This window comes from Castor canadensis, chromosome 10, assembly GCF_047511655.1.
Source record: "Castor canadensis chromosome 10, mCasCan1.hap1v2, whole genome shotgun sequence".
NCBI lineage: Eukaryota > Metazoa > Chordata > Mammalia > Rodentia > Castoridae > Castor > Castor canadensis.
The window spans coordinates 120,409,449-120,423,896 of NC_133395.1; the positions used below are offsets into that span (position 1 = coordinate 120,409,449).

Genomic DNA, 14,448 nt, shown 5'->3' on the forward strand with positions numbered 1-14,448 from the left:
TTTTTTTGTTGTTTTCCTTTTTACTTTAATGCTAGGTATGTAGAAAATACTTAAAAGTTCCTGCAATTGATTTTAGTTTCTAGTCATGTTCAAAGCCTAATTGTATGGGTGCTTTCTCTTAAGTACAAATGGGGATACAATCTAAGAAGTATGTCACTGAGGGATTTCCTCTTTGTGTGAACATCACAGGTGTGCTTGCACAAACCTAGATGATATAACCTACTGCACATTAAGACTGTATGCTATAGCTACTGTCATTTGCCTTCTGTCCTTGACCAAAATGTCATACAGCATGTGACCATACTTATTTAATGGCTGAACATAGGAAAGGCAACCCACAAAAAGGCCAGCATAATCCCATGTAAAAAGCACATTCCATAAATAGCACAGATCCACATTACCAGACTTTTCTTTCTGACTGTCTATAGTTTTTAAAAAGCCAAGAAATAAAAAAGGAGAATCTTGAGTTTAACTATATCCCTAGGACTTATTAAGTAAAGGTTAAATTCTTCCCCTTATGAACCAAATCAGTACAAATGAATTTTTGTAATAGCATGCTAAAGTAAGGTCAACTTAAAAACTTTTACAATTTAAAAACTGGGGAAAAACAACATGATGAATAAGAAGCAAACCACAATAAATCAGTTAATAGAGCAATCCTAGTAGGATATCAAGATAATATGCTCAGAGATCTAATAATTGAGAACCAATGTTATAAATCAAGAACAAAGTAGTACCTAGGAATGGAAAATTATATGATTCTTGAAATTTAAAATGTAAAGAGATGGGCAAGAGTGGAAGGTACAGTGCTGAAATAGTGGATGTGGAAATTCTAATCTGTCCAAAGAGGTAGTCCACAGGGTTGAAGAGGTTAAAGAGAATCTAATAGGTGGGGTTTTCTAAGAACTGATTAAGGATGAGTTCTTAAACTGAACTACCAGAATACTTTAGAACGTTAACATTTGGAGAGAAGATTTGAATACCACATTAACAAGCCTGATCTAATAATGATATGAAGAAGTCCTCACCCAGTGGGAACTATACAGAAGTACATACAGTCTCTTTAAACACATACACATTGAGCAAAAGTGGAATTTCAATACATTCCTTAAAAATGTATACCATATGGTACACTTGCCTAGTACACACAAGGCCATGGGTTTAATCCTAGTACTTCCATACAAGGCCACACTGATTGATCACAATGAAATAAGATCCCAAATCCTTATGCCTGGAAACTAAAGTTCTAATATCTAGAATATCTAGAATTATTTATAGATAACTCATGAGTTAAAGAGGTAACCAAAATAGAAAATTTCAAAATACTTAAGGCTAATGATGATCAAGGTGCTGCATTTCAAAACCTGGTAAAACAGAACCAGACTACACCCAGAAAAGAATCCATAGTCCAAACAACATATATCACAGACTTAAGATCTACTAAATTTTTAACTCAAAAAGCCGTAGAAAAATACAAATTGATAAAAAGTGCAAGGAATTAAAAGATAAACGCAGACAGTCATGAAATGGAAGCAAGGAGATAGTAAAATTTCAGGAGTAAAGAGAGCCAGCCTTAAAGTAAAATTTCAGGAGTAAAGAGAGCCAGCCTAAAAAAAGATACCACTTTGGAAGACATGAAGAAAACATTAAGGAAGGTATAAATTAAGAAGGAACAAGTCTGCCATTTATCTGTGGTTACGTTGAAAACACCTGAGAATTGTTAGTTTGCTTAGTGTAAAAATAATGTTAGTTCTCTGAGTCCTTCTCTTGTAGAGTTTCACACTAAAATAATTATGAGTAAAATACCTGGGATTTGCTTCAGCATATCTGGGGGAAGAAATAGAGGTGAAAGGAGAGTGTCTAGGAGCCAATGGTTGCTATAGCTAAATGATGGCTACACGAAAGTTTCCAGATTATTGCACTTGTGTATGTTTAACATTTTCTACAGTAAAATAAGCATTTGAAACTGTAGCTCTAATAAGTACTAATACATTTTAAGCATTGATAATAAGCACAGTAAAATAATGTTTATTGCATACGTGGGATGTTGCATTCTCTCTTCTGAGCCATTTATATGTCAACTGAAGTTTAAGCTCTAACCAATGAGACCTTTGGCAGTCACTTCACCTGAATGTGCCAGGTTCTTCAACCTGTGTACAGGTAATAGTACCCATACTGTAGGGTTATTGGAAGGATTAAGTTGGTACATATTAAACGCTTAGAAGAGAACTTGACACATAGTAGAAGCAAAAGACATATTAGGGATTATTAAGAACCAATAGATAAGGATAATCCTAGCTATGCAGGAAGCAGAGATAAGAAGGATCACAGGTTAAAGATAGCCCAGGCAAGTGGTTGGCAAGACTCTATCTCGAAAAAAATCTATCACAAAAATAGGCTGGTGGAGTGGCTCAAGTGGTAAGAGTGCCTGCCTAGAAAGCGTGAGATCCTAAATTCAAACCCCAATGCACTCCCCCCACCAAAAAAAAAAGAATTACCTGTTACGAAAAAGTGTAAGAGTTATTCTGGTAATGTACAGCTGGTTAAAAGTTAGCCAAAATTAATTAGTGAATTTTAAGACATTTTTAACATACAATAAAACACCCATTCATTATACCACTACCCCCCAAAATATGTTAGCAAAACAGAAAACTCTGCTCAGAAGCTCCTAGACACCATCGATAGCTATAGCAAGGTAGCAGGATATAAAATCAACATAGAAAAATCATTAGCATTTCTATACACTAATAATGAACAAACTGGAAAAGAATATATGAAAACAATTCTATTTACAACAGCCTTAAAAAAAATCAAATACCTAGGTGTAAACCTAACAAAAGATGTGAATGACCTCTACAAGGAAAACTATAAACTTCTGAAGAAAGAGATTTGGAGAGGCTCTCCCATGCTCATGGATTGGTAGAATCAACATAGTAACAATGTCTATACTCCCAAAAGTAATCTACATGTTTAATGCAATTCCCATCAAAATTCTAATGACATTCATTAAAGACATTGAAAAATCTACCGTGAAATTTATATGGAAACACAAGAGGCCATGAATAGCCAAGGCAATACTCAGTCAAAAGAACAATGCTGGAGGTATCACAATACCTGACTTCAAACTATATTACAAAGCAATAACAATAAAAACAGCATGGTACTGGCACAAAAACAGACATGAAGACCAGTGGAACAGAATAGAGGACCCAGATATGAAGCCACACAACTATAACCAACTTGTCTTTGACAAAGGAGCTAAAAATATACGATGGAGAAAAGACAGCCTCTTCAACAAAAACTGCTAGGAAGACCAGTTAGCAGTCTGCAAAAAACTGAAACTAGATCCATGTATATCACCCTATACCAATATTAACTCAAAATGGATCAAGAATCTTAATATCAGACCACAAACTCTAAAGTTGATACAGGAAAGAGTAGGAAATACTCTGGAGTTAGTAGGTATAGGTAAGAACTTTCTCAATGGAACCCCAGCAGCACAGCAACTAAGAGATAGCATGGATAAATGGGACTTCATAAAACTAAAAAGCTTCTGTTCATCAAAAGAAATGGTCTCCAAACTGAAGAGAACACCCACAGAGTGTTTTGCCAGCTATACATCAGACAAAGGACTGATAACCAGAATATATAGGAAACTTAAAAAACTAAATTCTCCCAAAACTAATGAGCCAATAAAGAAATGGGCAAGTGAACTAAACAGAACTTTCTCAAAAGAAGTAATGGCCAAAAAATACATGAAACAATTCTCACCATCTCTAGCAATAAAGGAAATGCAAATTAAAATCACACTAAGATTCCACCTCACCCCTGTTAGAATAGCCATCATTAGCAACACCACCAACAACAGGTGTTGGCGAGGATGCGGGGGAAAAAGGAACCCTCTTACACTGCTGGTGGGAATGTAAACTAGTACAACCACTCTGGAAAAAAATTTGGAGGCTACTTAAAAAGCTAGACATCGATCTACCATTTGATCCAGCAATACCACTCTTGGGGATATACCCAAAAGACTGTGACACAGGTTACTCCAGAGGCACCTGCATACCCATGTTTATTGCGGCACTATTCACAATAGCCAAGTTATGTAAACAGCCAAGATGCCCCACCACTGATGAATGGATTAAGAAAATGTGGTATCTATACACAATGGAATTTTATGCAGCCATGAAGAAGAACGAAATGTTATCATTCGCTGGTAAATGGATGGAATTGGAGAACATCATTCTGAATGAGGTTAGTCTGGCCCAAAAGACCAAAAATCATATGTTCTCCCTCATATGCGGACATTAGATCAAGGGCAAACACAACAAGGGGATTGGACTTTGAGCACATGATAAAAGGGAGAGCACACAAGGGAGGGGTGAGGATAGGTAAGACACCTAAAAAATTAGCTAGCATTTGTTGCCCTCAATGCAGAGAAATTAAAGCAGATACCTTAAAAGCAACTGAGGCCAATAGGAGAAGGGGACCAGGAACTAGAGAAAAGGTTAGATCAAAAAGAATTAACCTAGAAGGTAACACACATGCACAGGAAATTAATGTGAGTCAACTCCCTGTATAGCTATCCTTATCTAAAGGTTGGGGGTGGGGGCAGGGGGGAGTAATGACCCAAGCATTGTATGCACATATGAATAATAAATAAATAAATAAATAATTCATTAGGGATCATTTACTATTACACTATAGCATGTATTTTCATCATTTTGAAATTTTAGAAGTTTGACAAAGAACAACATTGTACCTGCTCTCAGTGCTTAATACATGAAAGTAGGGTCCAACCAAGGCAGTAATAGCAAGAAAGGTAAATACAGAGACAAAAGTGATATTATTACATATAAAGATGTGGTCAACTACCCCAAAAACTTACAAATTATTAGAAGTTAAAATTTGCCATGTCAATAACTGAGACAAAGCATAAAATGTCAAAAGAACAGGTCATTCTGAGCAGTAACAGAGGCTCTCAAGCACCAAGGAACTAACCTGAAGTGAAATTGGCAGACACTGTGTAGGAAACTATAAAGCCTAATTGACCTGAATAAATGGAGAAAAAGATACCATGCTTGTGAACAGAAAAACTAAAAATGTGAGTGGGCCTGAATTTCCTCAAATCCATCTATACATTAATGCAACTTAGTTAAAATCCCAACAAAATTTTTCAAAATTTTGATTTCAAAATTTGGTTTCAAAATTGCTCTGAAACAGGGTAGAGTCATCTGGAAGATTAGAGGTATTTTAAAATGAATGTGTAAGTAAAAAATGAATTTGGGGTATAGCTCAGCTGTGGAACTAATGTATAAGAGCTAAATATTTACATTCCGATGATGATGAAGATGCAGGATATTTGGGATTCCCTACCAAAACCCTTCCTTTCTCTGCCTGTGAGGCTGCCTACTAATTCCATGAAACTTTTTCTTGTTCCATCCTCAGCACGAAAAAAAAAATTCATAATACATTTGAAACGTTAAAAATGAGATCCATGTAAAGACAGCCAAGACTACTATGGAAAATTGTCTTTTTAGATAACAAGACTTTTGAAAACCTACCAGAATTAAACAAGTGTGGAGAGGCACCAAAAAAATAAACAGACTTAAGGGCCAAAATGAGTGTAGAAATCGGCTTGCATATATGAGATTTAGTATATGATTTTTAAAAACAGCTCAGGTTAATGAGAACAGATGAGATTATTCAATTACAAATGCTGGGACAAATGACTTTCCATTGGAAAAATGTCTAAATCAAAACTATCAAGATAACAATCAAAATCACAAAATTCAGATCAATTAAATTTTAAAAAACAGAAAATGTAGAATATCTTTAAAATTCTGGGCTACAAAAAACATTCTCAAACAAGATTCCCCCCACCAAAACAAACAAAAAATGGTTGATAAACCTGATTACATGTAAACTACACTGTATTCCAGTATAACAAAAATGACCCAAAAAGTTAAGAAAAACTAGAAAGTGGGAAAAAATTTTTGCAACATAGACTAGACACATGAAATAACTCCTAGCTAACATAGCTGGTGTCCAAAGTATACTAAGGTAATGTCAGAAGAGGAAATACAGATGATCAATAAACAATCAAAATTAATCCTTCTTGGGAGTCAAGCAAATACTAAACAACAACAAAATGCAATTTTTCACCCATCAGATAGACAAAAGCTTTTAAAGCAGTTTAAATGATGGAGGAAACAAGTGTTCACGTCCTGGGAGGAGAAAGAACAGGTAAAACCATATGGACAAGAAATATGGTAGTATCTTTAAAACTGAGAGTAGGTATAACCTATGACCTGGCTCTTCTGAAGCTCATGACATCCATGCCTGTGTGCACAAGATACAAACAAGATAAGTGTCACTCAAAAGGGACATGAGTAAATCTGGCATGCATGGCACAGGGGAAGTAATGAACTGTGTTGAAATGCAGTAATAGGCCAAAATCTGGAAGGCTGTATCTAATTTCATAATCATTTTACCTGTGCAAAAGTTACCTCTAAAGTTGGAATGGCGATGAAGGAGGACTTTGGTCTTATGATACATTTTAAACTTTTACACACATTTTCATTTCATGTAAGAATCAATTTAAAACTCCATACTTCTGAAGGGAACAATGGCATCTAAACACTAGACTTCCACCACCAACCAGCAACACCAGCTTGAGGAACTCATTTAATTCGTCTGATTTCTCATCACTCATAATGTGCCATCAGCAGGTTCCTGTGAAAACTGGAGTTGCCAACCTGGCCTGATGAAAAAGTCTAGCAGTACCTTTCTGATCATTTTCTCTGTGTGAGTGAAGCAAAGAGAACCATATTTATTTTTCCATGGATCTTAAGAATGTGCTCTCATTTGGAAAGTTCCGTGTCATTGCCAAAAATAATTACTTAATATGAAAGTACTTTTGAAAATTCTGACTTCATTTTGAGTGATATACAGTCACATTGTGCTTCATTACAAGGATAAGATCTTACATATGCATAGTTAGGTCATTTTGTTGTTGTAAAAACATCACAGAGTATATTACACAAGCCTAAGTGATAGTTGAGTGTTCTGTACTGTGCACCATTGTATATGCTGTACTTCTGAGTGGCTGGCAGCACTTAAACTGTTGCACTAAGAAGCTTCTGTGGTTATGATATCACTAGGCAATAGGAATTTTTCAGCTTCACTATAATTTCATAGAAGCATCATAAATGTGGTCTGTGGTTAACCAAATCATCATTATGTGGTGCATTTTTTTACTCTTCCTATTTGTAAATTCAACTTAACTGTTTGAAATTGTTTAAATTTTCTTTTCAGAGTAACAGGCCTAAGTCTGGAAGACTGCACCTACTTGTGTAATGATTCTTACCTTCCCAAGTTACCCCTAATGTTGAAATTGCTCCTGTCCCAATAGTCTAGAGTTAAGATTCTCATGTCACTTTGTCCTTTTGCCCCATCTAACTTCCCCCACACTAAATCTGTCACTCTCTCAAGTCCACCTTTGAACCTCTCATTTCATCTTGGACTTCAAGCTAAGCTTCTAATGAGATTTCACTTTCAAAAATAAATGTCACCTTTATGCAAGCTTCCAAATTCCTCCCCCTGAACAGTGTTCCACTCATTTTTGTCTTCAAGAATAGATGTCGATATAGTCGATTTAGTTTGAAGGAAAATGCTTGATGGTGATTTCATTCCGCTGTCTAGTTCCTTCGTAAATCTGAAATAATGTCTTTCTTGTTCCCTCTCCCAGGTATGGAGCAGTTTCAGCAGGAATGTTATGTGCCCTTACCACCCTGTCCCAGCAACTGGAGAATGAAAATGCTGTGGATGTTTTCCAGGTTGCAAAAATGATCAATCTTATGAGGCCTGGAGTATTCACAGACATTGTAAGTACTTTGCTGACAAGCAAAACCTGTACCACATCAGTTCAGCCTCAGACTCACCCTGTAGGTTCTGTAGAGCAGCAGTTCTCAAGTTGGGGTAATTTGTCCCCTCAGAGGCATTTGGCAATATCTAGAGACTTTCTGATTGTCACAGTTGCAGATGCAGAGAGTTGCATTTAGTGCATAGAGGCCAGGGTTGCTGGAAAAACCCCTGATACGCACAAGACAACCCTGACAATCCAGAATTATCTGGGTCAGAAGGTCAGTAGTGCTATAGTTCAGAAACTGTGCCTTAGAGTAGGGGATTCAGTAATTATAAGAGATGGATGTTTCATTATTTTAGTCAACTGTCAATGTTGAGAACTGGCTCCACACCAATACAGATAAAGGGTTATGAAGTAGGTATAGATCTTAAAGAATTCAAGTGATCAAGTTTCTCAGGTAACATTTTGGCTATTCCTGTTTCTCTAGTAGGTTTTTCATAATTACGTTTTTAATTGGTATTTCCAAATTAGATGAAATAACTGTTCTTTGGCTCAAACAGTCTCCCTCTTGTTTTTCAGGAGCAATACCAGTTTGTCTACAAAGCAATGCTCAGCTTGGTTAGCACTAAAGAAAATGGAAATGGTCCCATGACAGTGGACAAAAATGGTGCTGTGCTTATTGCAGACGAATCGGACCCTGCTGAGAGCATGGAGTCTCTAGTGTGACTGGATTCCTGAAAGGGCACTGAATTTGTAAACTTCTGAAGACTGAGAACTTTTTTGAGGCCTTTTTTTGCCAGACTCTAGGTTATACAATAACCCAGTTACTTTTTTACACTGATAAAAGTTTTGATATTTATTTTTTGCCATTTTATGTCTTAATGGTATCCTACTGAGCATTTGCACCTCTGTTCATTTCACACAGTGAAACGCAGTTTCACCTAGTTATATGATCAGTGTTACTGCCTATAATCCAATACTAAAGTGACATTCCATGACAGCATACAAGCTACTTTTTAGTTCAGTACAGTGAGAGTCTTTGTTATAACAGTGAATCTTGGTTTTATTATTATTGCTAAAGCAGTTGCCTTCTACTAGCAGGCAGTGCTGTTGTTTTTCTTAGTCCTCCCCTCTTATTTTTAGGCACTGTTCAATTCTGTATGCCTTCTGTATTTTAATGGAGTGGATGGGCATTGTTTTCTTATTCAGAATAGCAGGCTATTGGGAACTACTGAGATGATCTGTCAACATCATGACCTTGAAATAGTTCCATTTATGATCGTTAAGTGAGCCATTCAGAAATTAGAAGGCTTAAGAGTTGCTTCATGTGAACATCTCTTATTAGTTACAAAGTTATATTCACAGCTTAAAAATGTGTCAAAATAAAGGATAACTGTATTACAGCTTTCACAGTAGCTATGTGAACAGTGTGTGTTATTTCCATTTTTGACTGTCTGAAATAGCTACACCCTAAAATCAGGGCTATCTTTTACATTTAGAAAGATGGCAATTATTTTACACAACTCAGTGATGGGACCCTTTAGTTAATCCCCACTAATGCTTTTAGTTTATACTACCAAAACATTATGTTAGGCAGAAGAAGGAAAAATCTTTACAGGTGTATAATTTTGAAACTAGTCCTCTAAAAATTCTTGCCTACTCATACAGCCATCTAATAAAAACTACCTATACAGCTAACATTCTTTTCTTTCCCTTTTTTTGCCAAATGTTTCATAATCTGAATTACACACATTCTTCTACACAAGATTAAATTGAAAATTTTGTATTAGCAAAATTCTTGGGACTATCTAAACTTCTACACATGAATAAATCTTATTGGGAAAGAGATAATTAGATACTGAATAAAAGGTGATAGCTACATTTTCAAGTACTTTTTAAGAGAAAGAGACAGCTTTGAATGATTTTGTGCAGTTTGGCCTCAAGGACACTGATGATCATTAGAGAGCCCGAGGTCCATATTAACCATATTCACCCCACAGTACCTAAGTGTTACTAAGAAATTCCAGTAGAGTTTATTAGAGGGGAAAAAAAGCTACTTAACTGAGATCTGTTTCTTCTGTTGCATGTGTGCTTTTGAGGGTCACTCTCTGTCAGATTTGAGATCGTAACCAGAATTGGATCTATGAAGAACAGGCTTTGGTTTAGTTTTTAATAGCAATCAACTTCAACAAAAAGGCCATAGTGGCTACTGCATTTTCTGGGTGGGCATTACTGCATGAATGATGATTAGCACTGAGGTTCTGTTTATCTTTTAGTTGATTGATCTGAAGTTTGTCAGAGTGGCACTGGAGTCCAAGGGTTTCAATGACTAGGCCAGTTCAATAGAGTTCTCTTGAACTATATAACTTATCAGGGTTCATCTCCTCTTTTTTTCACACACATCTGCTTTTCAAGAACTGTGAAGGCTAGTTGTGATAAAGGGCTGTTTGGGTGTGCAAATTTTGCGAGGTGGTGTGTTTGTTAGATGACACAGACTTTTTCAACCCCCGCTCCCCCATCAGAAGTGACACTGTATCTAACAAAAGGAAAGCTTGAACCTAGGAACATTACAACTGCTGGAAGGCTGAGGGGAATCATGAAGAAAAAGGTTTCAGGTTATGATAAAAGAGTCTTAGTCAATTAGGTGGGTTACTTTGGTTCAGAGTATTGATAGGAGGCAATGTGTTTCAGTTGATGGTACAGTGGCTTTGACATTCAAAAAGTAACATTCAAGTTTGAGTTCCTGGTCTCTTCTTGAGTCATTTTTTTCTTAATAAAGTAAACTCTGCTTAGAAGACAAAAGCAAGTATTCCCTTCTGTGCCGTTAACAAGGGTACTCAGTCCATTGAAATGTATACCCTCCCCAACCCAGTTCTATGACTATCTCTTACTCTTTCTTGGGTAACAGAATAACGATGAAAGAGACAGCAAGTAAAGAGAACAGACACATAACACACATGGTTTAGAAGTTCTCTGTAAGCGACCTGTATGTCCACAGCAGGCTTGAACCCCAAAGTCTAGGGATCCTGACCCACTGAACTGTGAGCAGTTATTTGCCTATCTTACCAAAGTTGTCCAAACACCCCTCACTGAGGATAGTCAGAGTCAACAGTTCCTCACCTTCAACACAGTATCGTCACTATTACTTCATTTGTTATTGGCAAAAATATATTTGCATCTTTTCAGAGGCAGAGTTCTAAAGATGGTGTTTTCTTTGAGACATAAGCACGTTGCATAAGTACATAGCAAGGTTATTACCACTTATATGCAAGGGAAAGGAAATAACTATTGCAAGTTAATGTGTGCTACTTTATAAAAGCAGCTGTTTGTGGGTATGAATTTAGCTATAGGGGAACAGTGTGCATAACCTATAAAACTGGATTGCCATGATCAGACCAGGTGGCCGTGCTGGATATCAAAGACCTCTTGTTTCCACCAAGAGAACTTTCTTGCACCCAGTAGTCTCATTAAAAAAAAAAAGTTCTAGATTTCAAGAAGAATAAAACTGGTTGACTGATTTTCTAATCCATATGCCTTGCAGCTTTTAGTGTTCATTTCAAATAGAAGAGTCCGGCAAGGTCAAAGAAGGGTTATGAGGTTCAAGGTCCAGCTGTTGGAGGTTTTAGTCCAGAGTGAAACTGAAATCAATAAATAGCCTAATTATTTTATGACACAGCGCAATTGCCTTGCTAGGACTTTTTCATAAATACATATATACTGTATTTAAAAATTAAAATATAGATACCAATTTACCAAAGATACATATTACTAATTCTGAACAAAAAAAAAATTAAAAGAAACCCAGACTCATCATAATTTAAGAGAAAATAATCAAAATGTAGTTGTCTTAAATACTTAGCAGTTATGCTGGAAAATTGCATTTTCAACTCCTGTGTTCTAATATTTCTTTTCAAATGGTGCCAGTGAATTTTTATATGAAGGAGAAAAAAATGCCTGCTTTTTTTTTTTTCATTTGCAGCTATAATTTCACTTAACCCTTTGTGCTTTCTCTTAGTTGCCATTTAACACACAATATTGGCTCTACTTACCTAGAAAGACGGCATGCTAAAAATAGGAAGAAATTGTTAATGATATTTGGCCTCTACTTTGTCTTAGCTGTTAAACTGTTTTTAGTATTTTTGTTAAATATTTGCAAAGGGAAGCATTTTCTACAGAGGATAATTAATTTCAAGAAAAATATCTTGAGTTTTAAGAAATAAACATCTCCAGAAAAGGAGACAGTCAATTTTATAAAATGTCACAACTCTCCAACATTTGGGGTAGTGACTCCTTTTTGTTAGGACATTTGAAACTAGCAAGCATCCATTGTTTCTACAGAATTCATCCTTCATGTTGACTCATGTTTCTTTCATTTTGATCTAGCTAAAATCATTAAAACTGTAAATATTTTGTTGCTTGGGTAAGCATCTTCTGGGAACTTTGTATCTATGGTATATAATCATAGAATTTTATATTTTCATATAAAGCTAATTTTTTTCTAGTTTCAACTTCGTCATTGTTTTTTTTTTTTTTTCTCTTCGTGGTGGATATGTGAATTCAACTTTCTGTGTATTGAAGTAGCAAGAACCATCTTTGCATTCCAAAAGACTCCAACGTGTTATTTCTTTGAGGCAGTGATTGTGAAAGTTGGGCTTTCTTTTTAATTCCGTTGACCATTTGTGCAATAGGAATTAGACAGGATTAGAAACTGAATTCATTCGTCACATTGATCCATTTGGACAAAGTGATTTTTTTTTTTAAATTTGTTCTGGGGGGAGGGGTTTTATAACCTGAAATTTTTCCCTTTTTTCTTCTGTTTAAAACTATATCAAATCATTCTATTATAGTGTTATTTAATATGTAAATTGTATTGCTATACATAAAATAAAGTATGGTTTTTGATGTACTCATTAGTGTTGGCATTTTTATGAAAATACCGATATCCACTAAAATTAGATTACTAGGTTCCCTTAATAGGTCACATTAAGACCCACCAAACCTTCATCTTAGTTTTCATTGTAGTAAAATGAACATTAGTAGTCGTCTTCACATAGGCAGCAAACCAAAAACAAGTGACTTTGCTGGGTTGATTTATCACTGTTCTTGCTCCTTTAGAGACTAAATAATGAGCCAGCACCTGTGGCTCATACCTGTAATCCTAGCTACTTAGGAAACCGTAATCGAGACAATCTCAGTTTAAGGTCAGGTACACGAGACTCCATCTCCAAGAAAACCAGAACAAAATGAACTGGAGGTGTGACTTAAGCAATAGAGCACCTGCTTTGCAAGTGCAAAGCCCTGAGTTCAAACCTCAGCCCCACCAAAAAAAATGATAAAGTTTGATGTGCATTTTGAATCATACTTCATCTGGTTTTTTTACTCTCCTGGTATGTTGTAAACAATTCCTACTTTCTCCACTATATCAACACTTGTAGCAACTTTTCCCTTTTAACATTTACTATCTAGGATGAAGACTATATCCTGGCAACACTTTATGTAGGATCAGTACAAGTGCTCCTACTTAAACGGAATTCTCACACTTCAAAATTGATATATGAGTCCTTTGGTCTGCCAGTTCTCTCCTTCAATGGTGCCACATCAGGTGCTCAACTCTTAATACCAAGGTTCCACTCTTTCCATATAAGAGCTGATATTTCATTCTCCCTAAGTAAACTAGTGATTTATGAAACAATATAGTAATTCCTTCCAGGAGTATGTGGAAGTATGTAAGAGAATGTATCTTGAGCAGGAGGTGTGGCTCAAGTGGTACAGTGCTTGCTAAGACCCTCAGTTCAAGCCCCAGAACCACAAAAAAAAAAAAAATTCCTTTACAATACAGTTTTCCTCCAATTATACCCATGGGGACCCTAATACTCTTGTTTGTGACCATAAGGTCACAAAACAATGGCCTATAGATACTTTTCAGTCCACAGATACATTTTATTTGGCTTATAATTTAATTCAGATTAATTACCAACATTTAAATACTTTAAGATTTGGATTTAAACCTTCCAAAACTGTGGGTGGGCGTATGACAGCAGGGTCACAGTTCCCATGGCAATACCAAGCTGAAGAGGCATGGCAATTGTTCCTTTATGGTGGGGTATGTACTCAACCAAGTCATGACTCGCCCTTATCACCTTGTCTGGTCATCATTGGTCACTGAATTTACCTGCCTAGATCTGTGAGCAGTTGCCTCTGGGATATCCAATCAGAATTTGGGTACCATGTGTTTCTCAGACTGATAAACCAACAACCAAGACCAACAGGAAACCACCATCAAAATTCTGCCCATAAGAATGGTGCAAAAGGAGTTCCTTAACTCCCCCTGAGACCATGAAGATGATACCATGAAGTAGCAGGTATGACTGTTAGAAGCAATGAAATCAATTTCAAACCCCTTGGCTTTTATGGTCCAGGATATAACCCTAGACATGGAAGCTTCATTTCTGCTAGTAAGAATAGGGGGAAAAAACAAGTGTGCAAAGGAGTACTCCAAAACTCCATTTTTTAAACAGCTAAACCATGGAACCTTAAGAACCTTAAGATTTAGGAACAACTCATAACCATGCCTGGATTTG

At 36.2% G+C, this 14,448-nt stretch overlaps 1 protein-coding gene across 4 annotated transcripts in view; it reads left to right on the forward strand.

The window, feature by feature from the left end:
- Positions 1-12,773, forward strand: part of Ptprg (protein tyrosine phosphatase receptor type G) — a 658,629-nt gene extending 645,856 nt beyond the window's left edge. For all 4 annotated transcript variants that reach the window (XM_074044097.1, XM_074044096.1, XM_074044099.1 and 1 more), the window contains 2 exons: positions 7,751-7,886; positions 8,447-12,773. In XM_074044097.1, the coding sequence (XP_073900198.1) occupies positions 7,751-7,886; positions 8,447-8,593 (283 nt within the window). In that variant the 3' untranslated portion in view covers positions 8,594-12,773. The remainder of the gene's footprint in view (positions 1-7,750; positions 7,887-8,446) is intronic.
- The last annotated feature ends 1,675 nt before the right edge of the window (positions 12,774-14,448 follow it).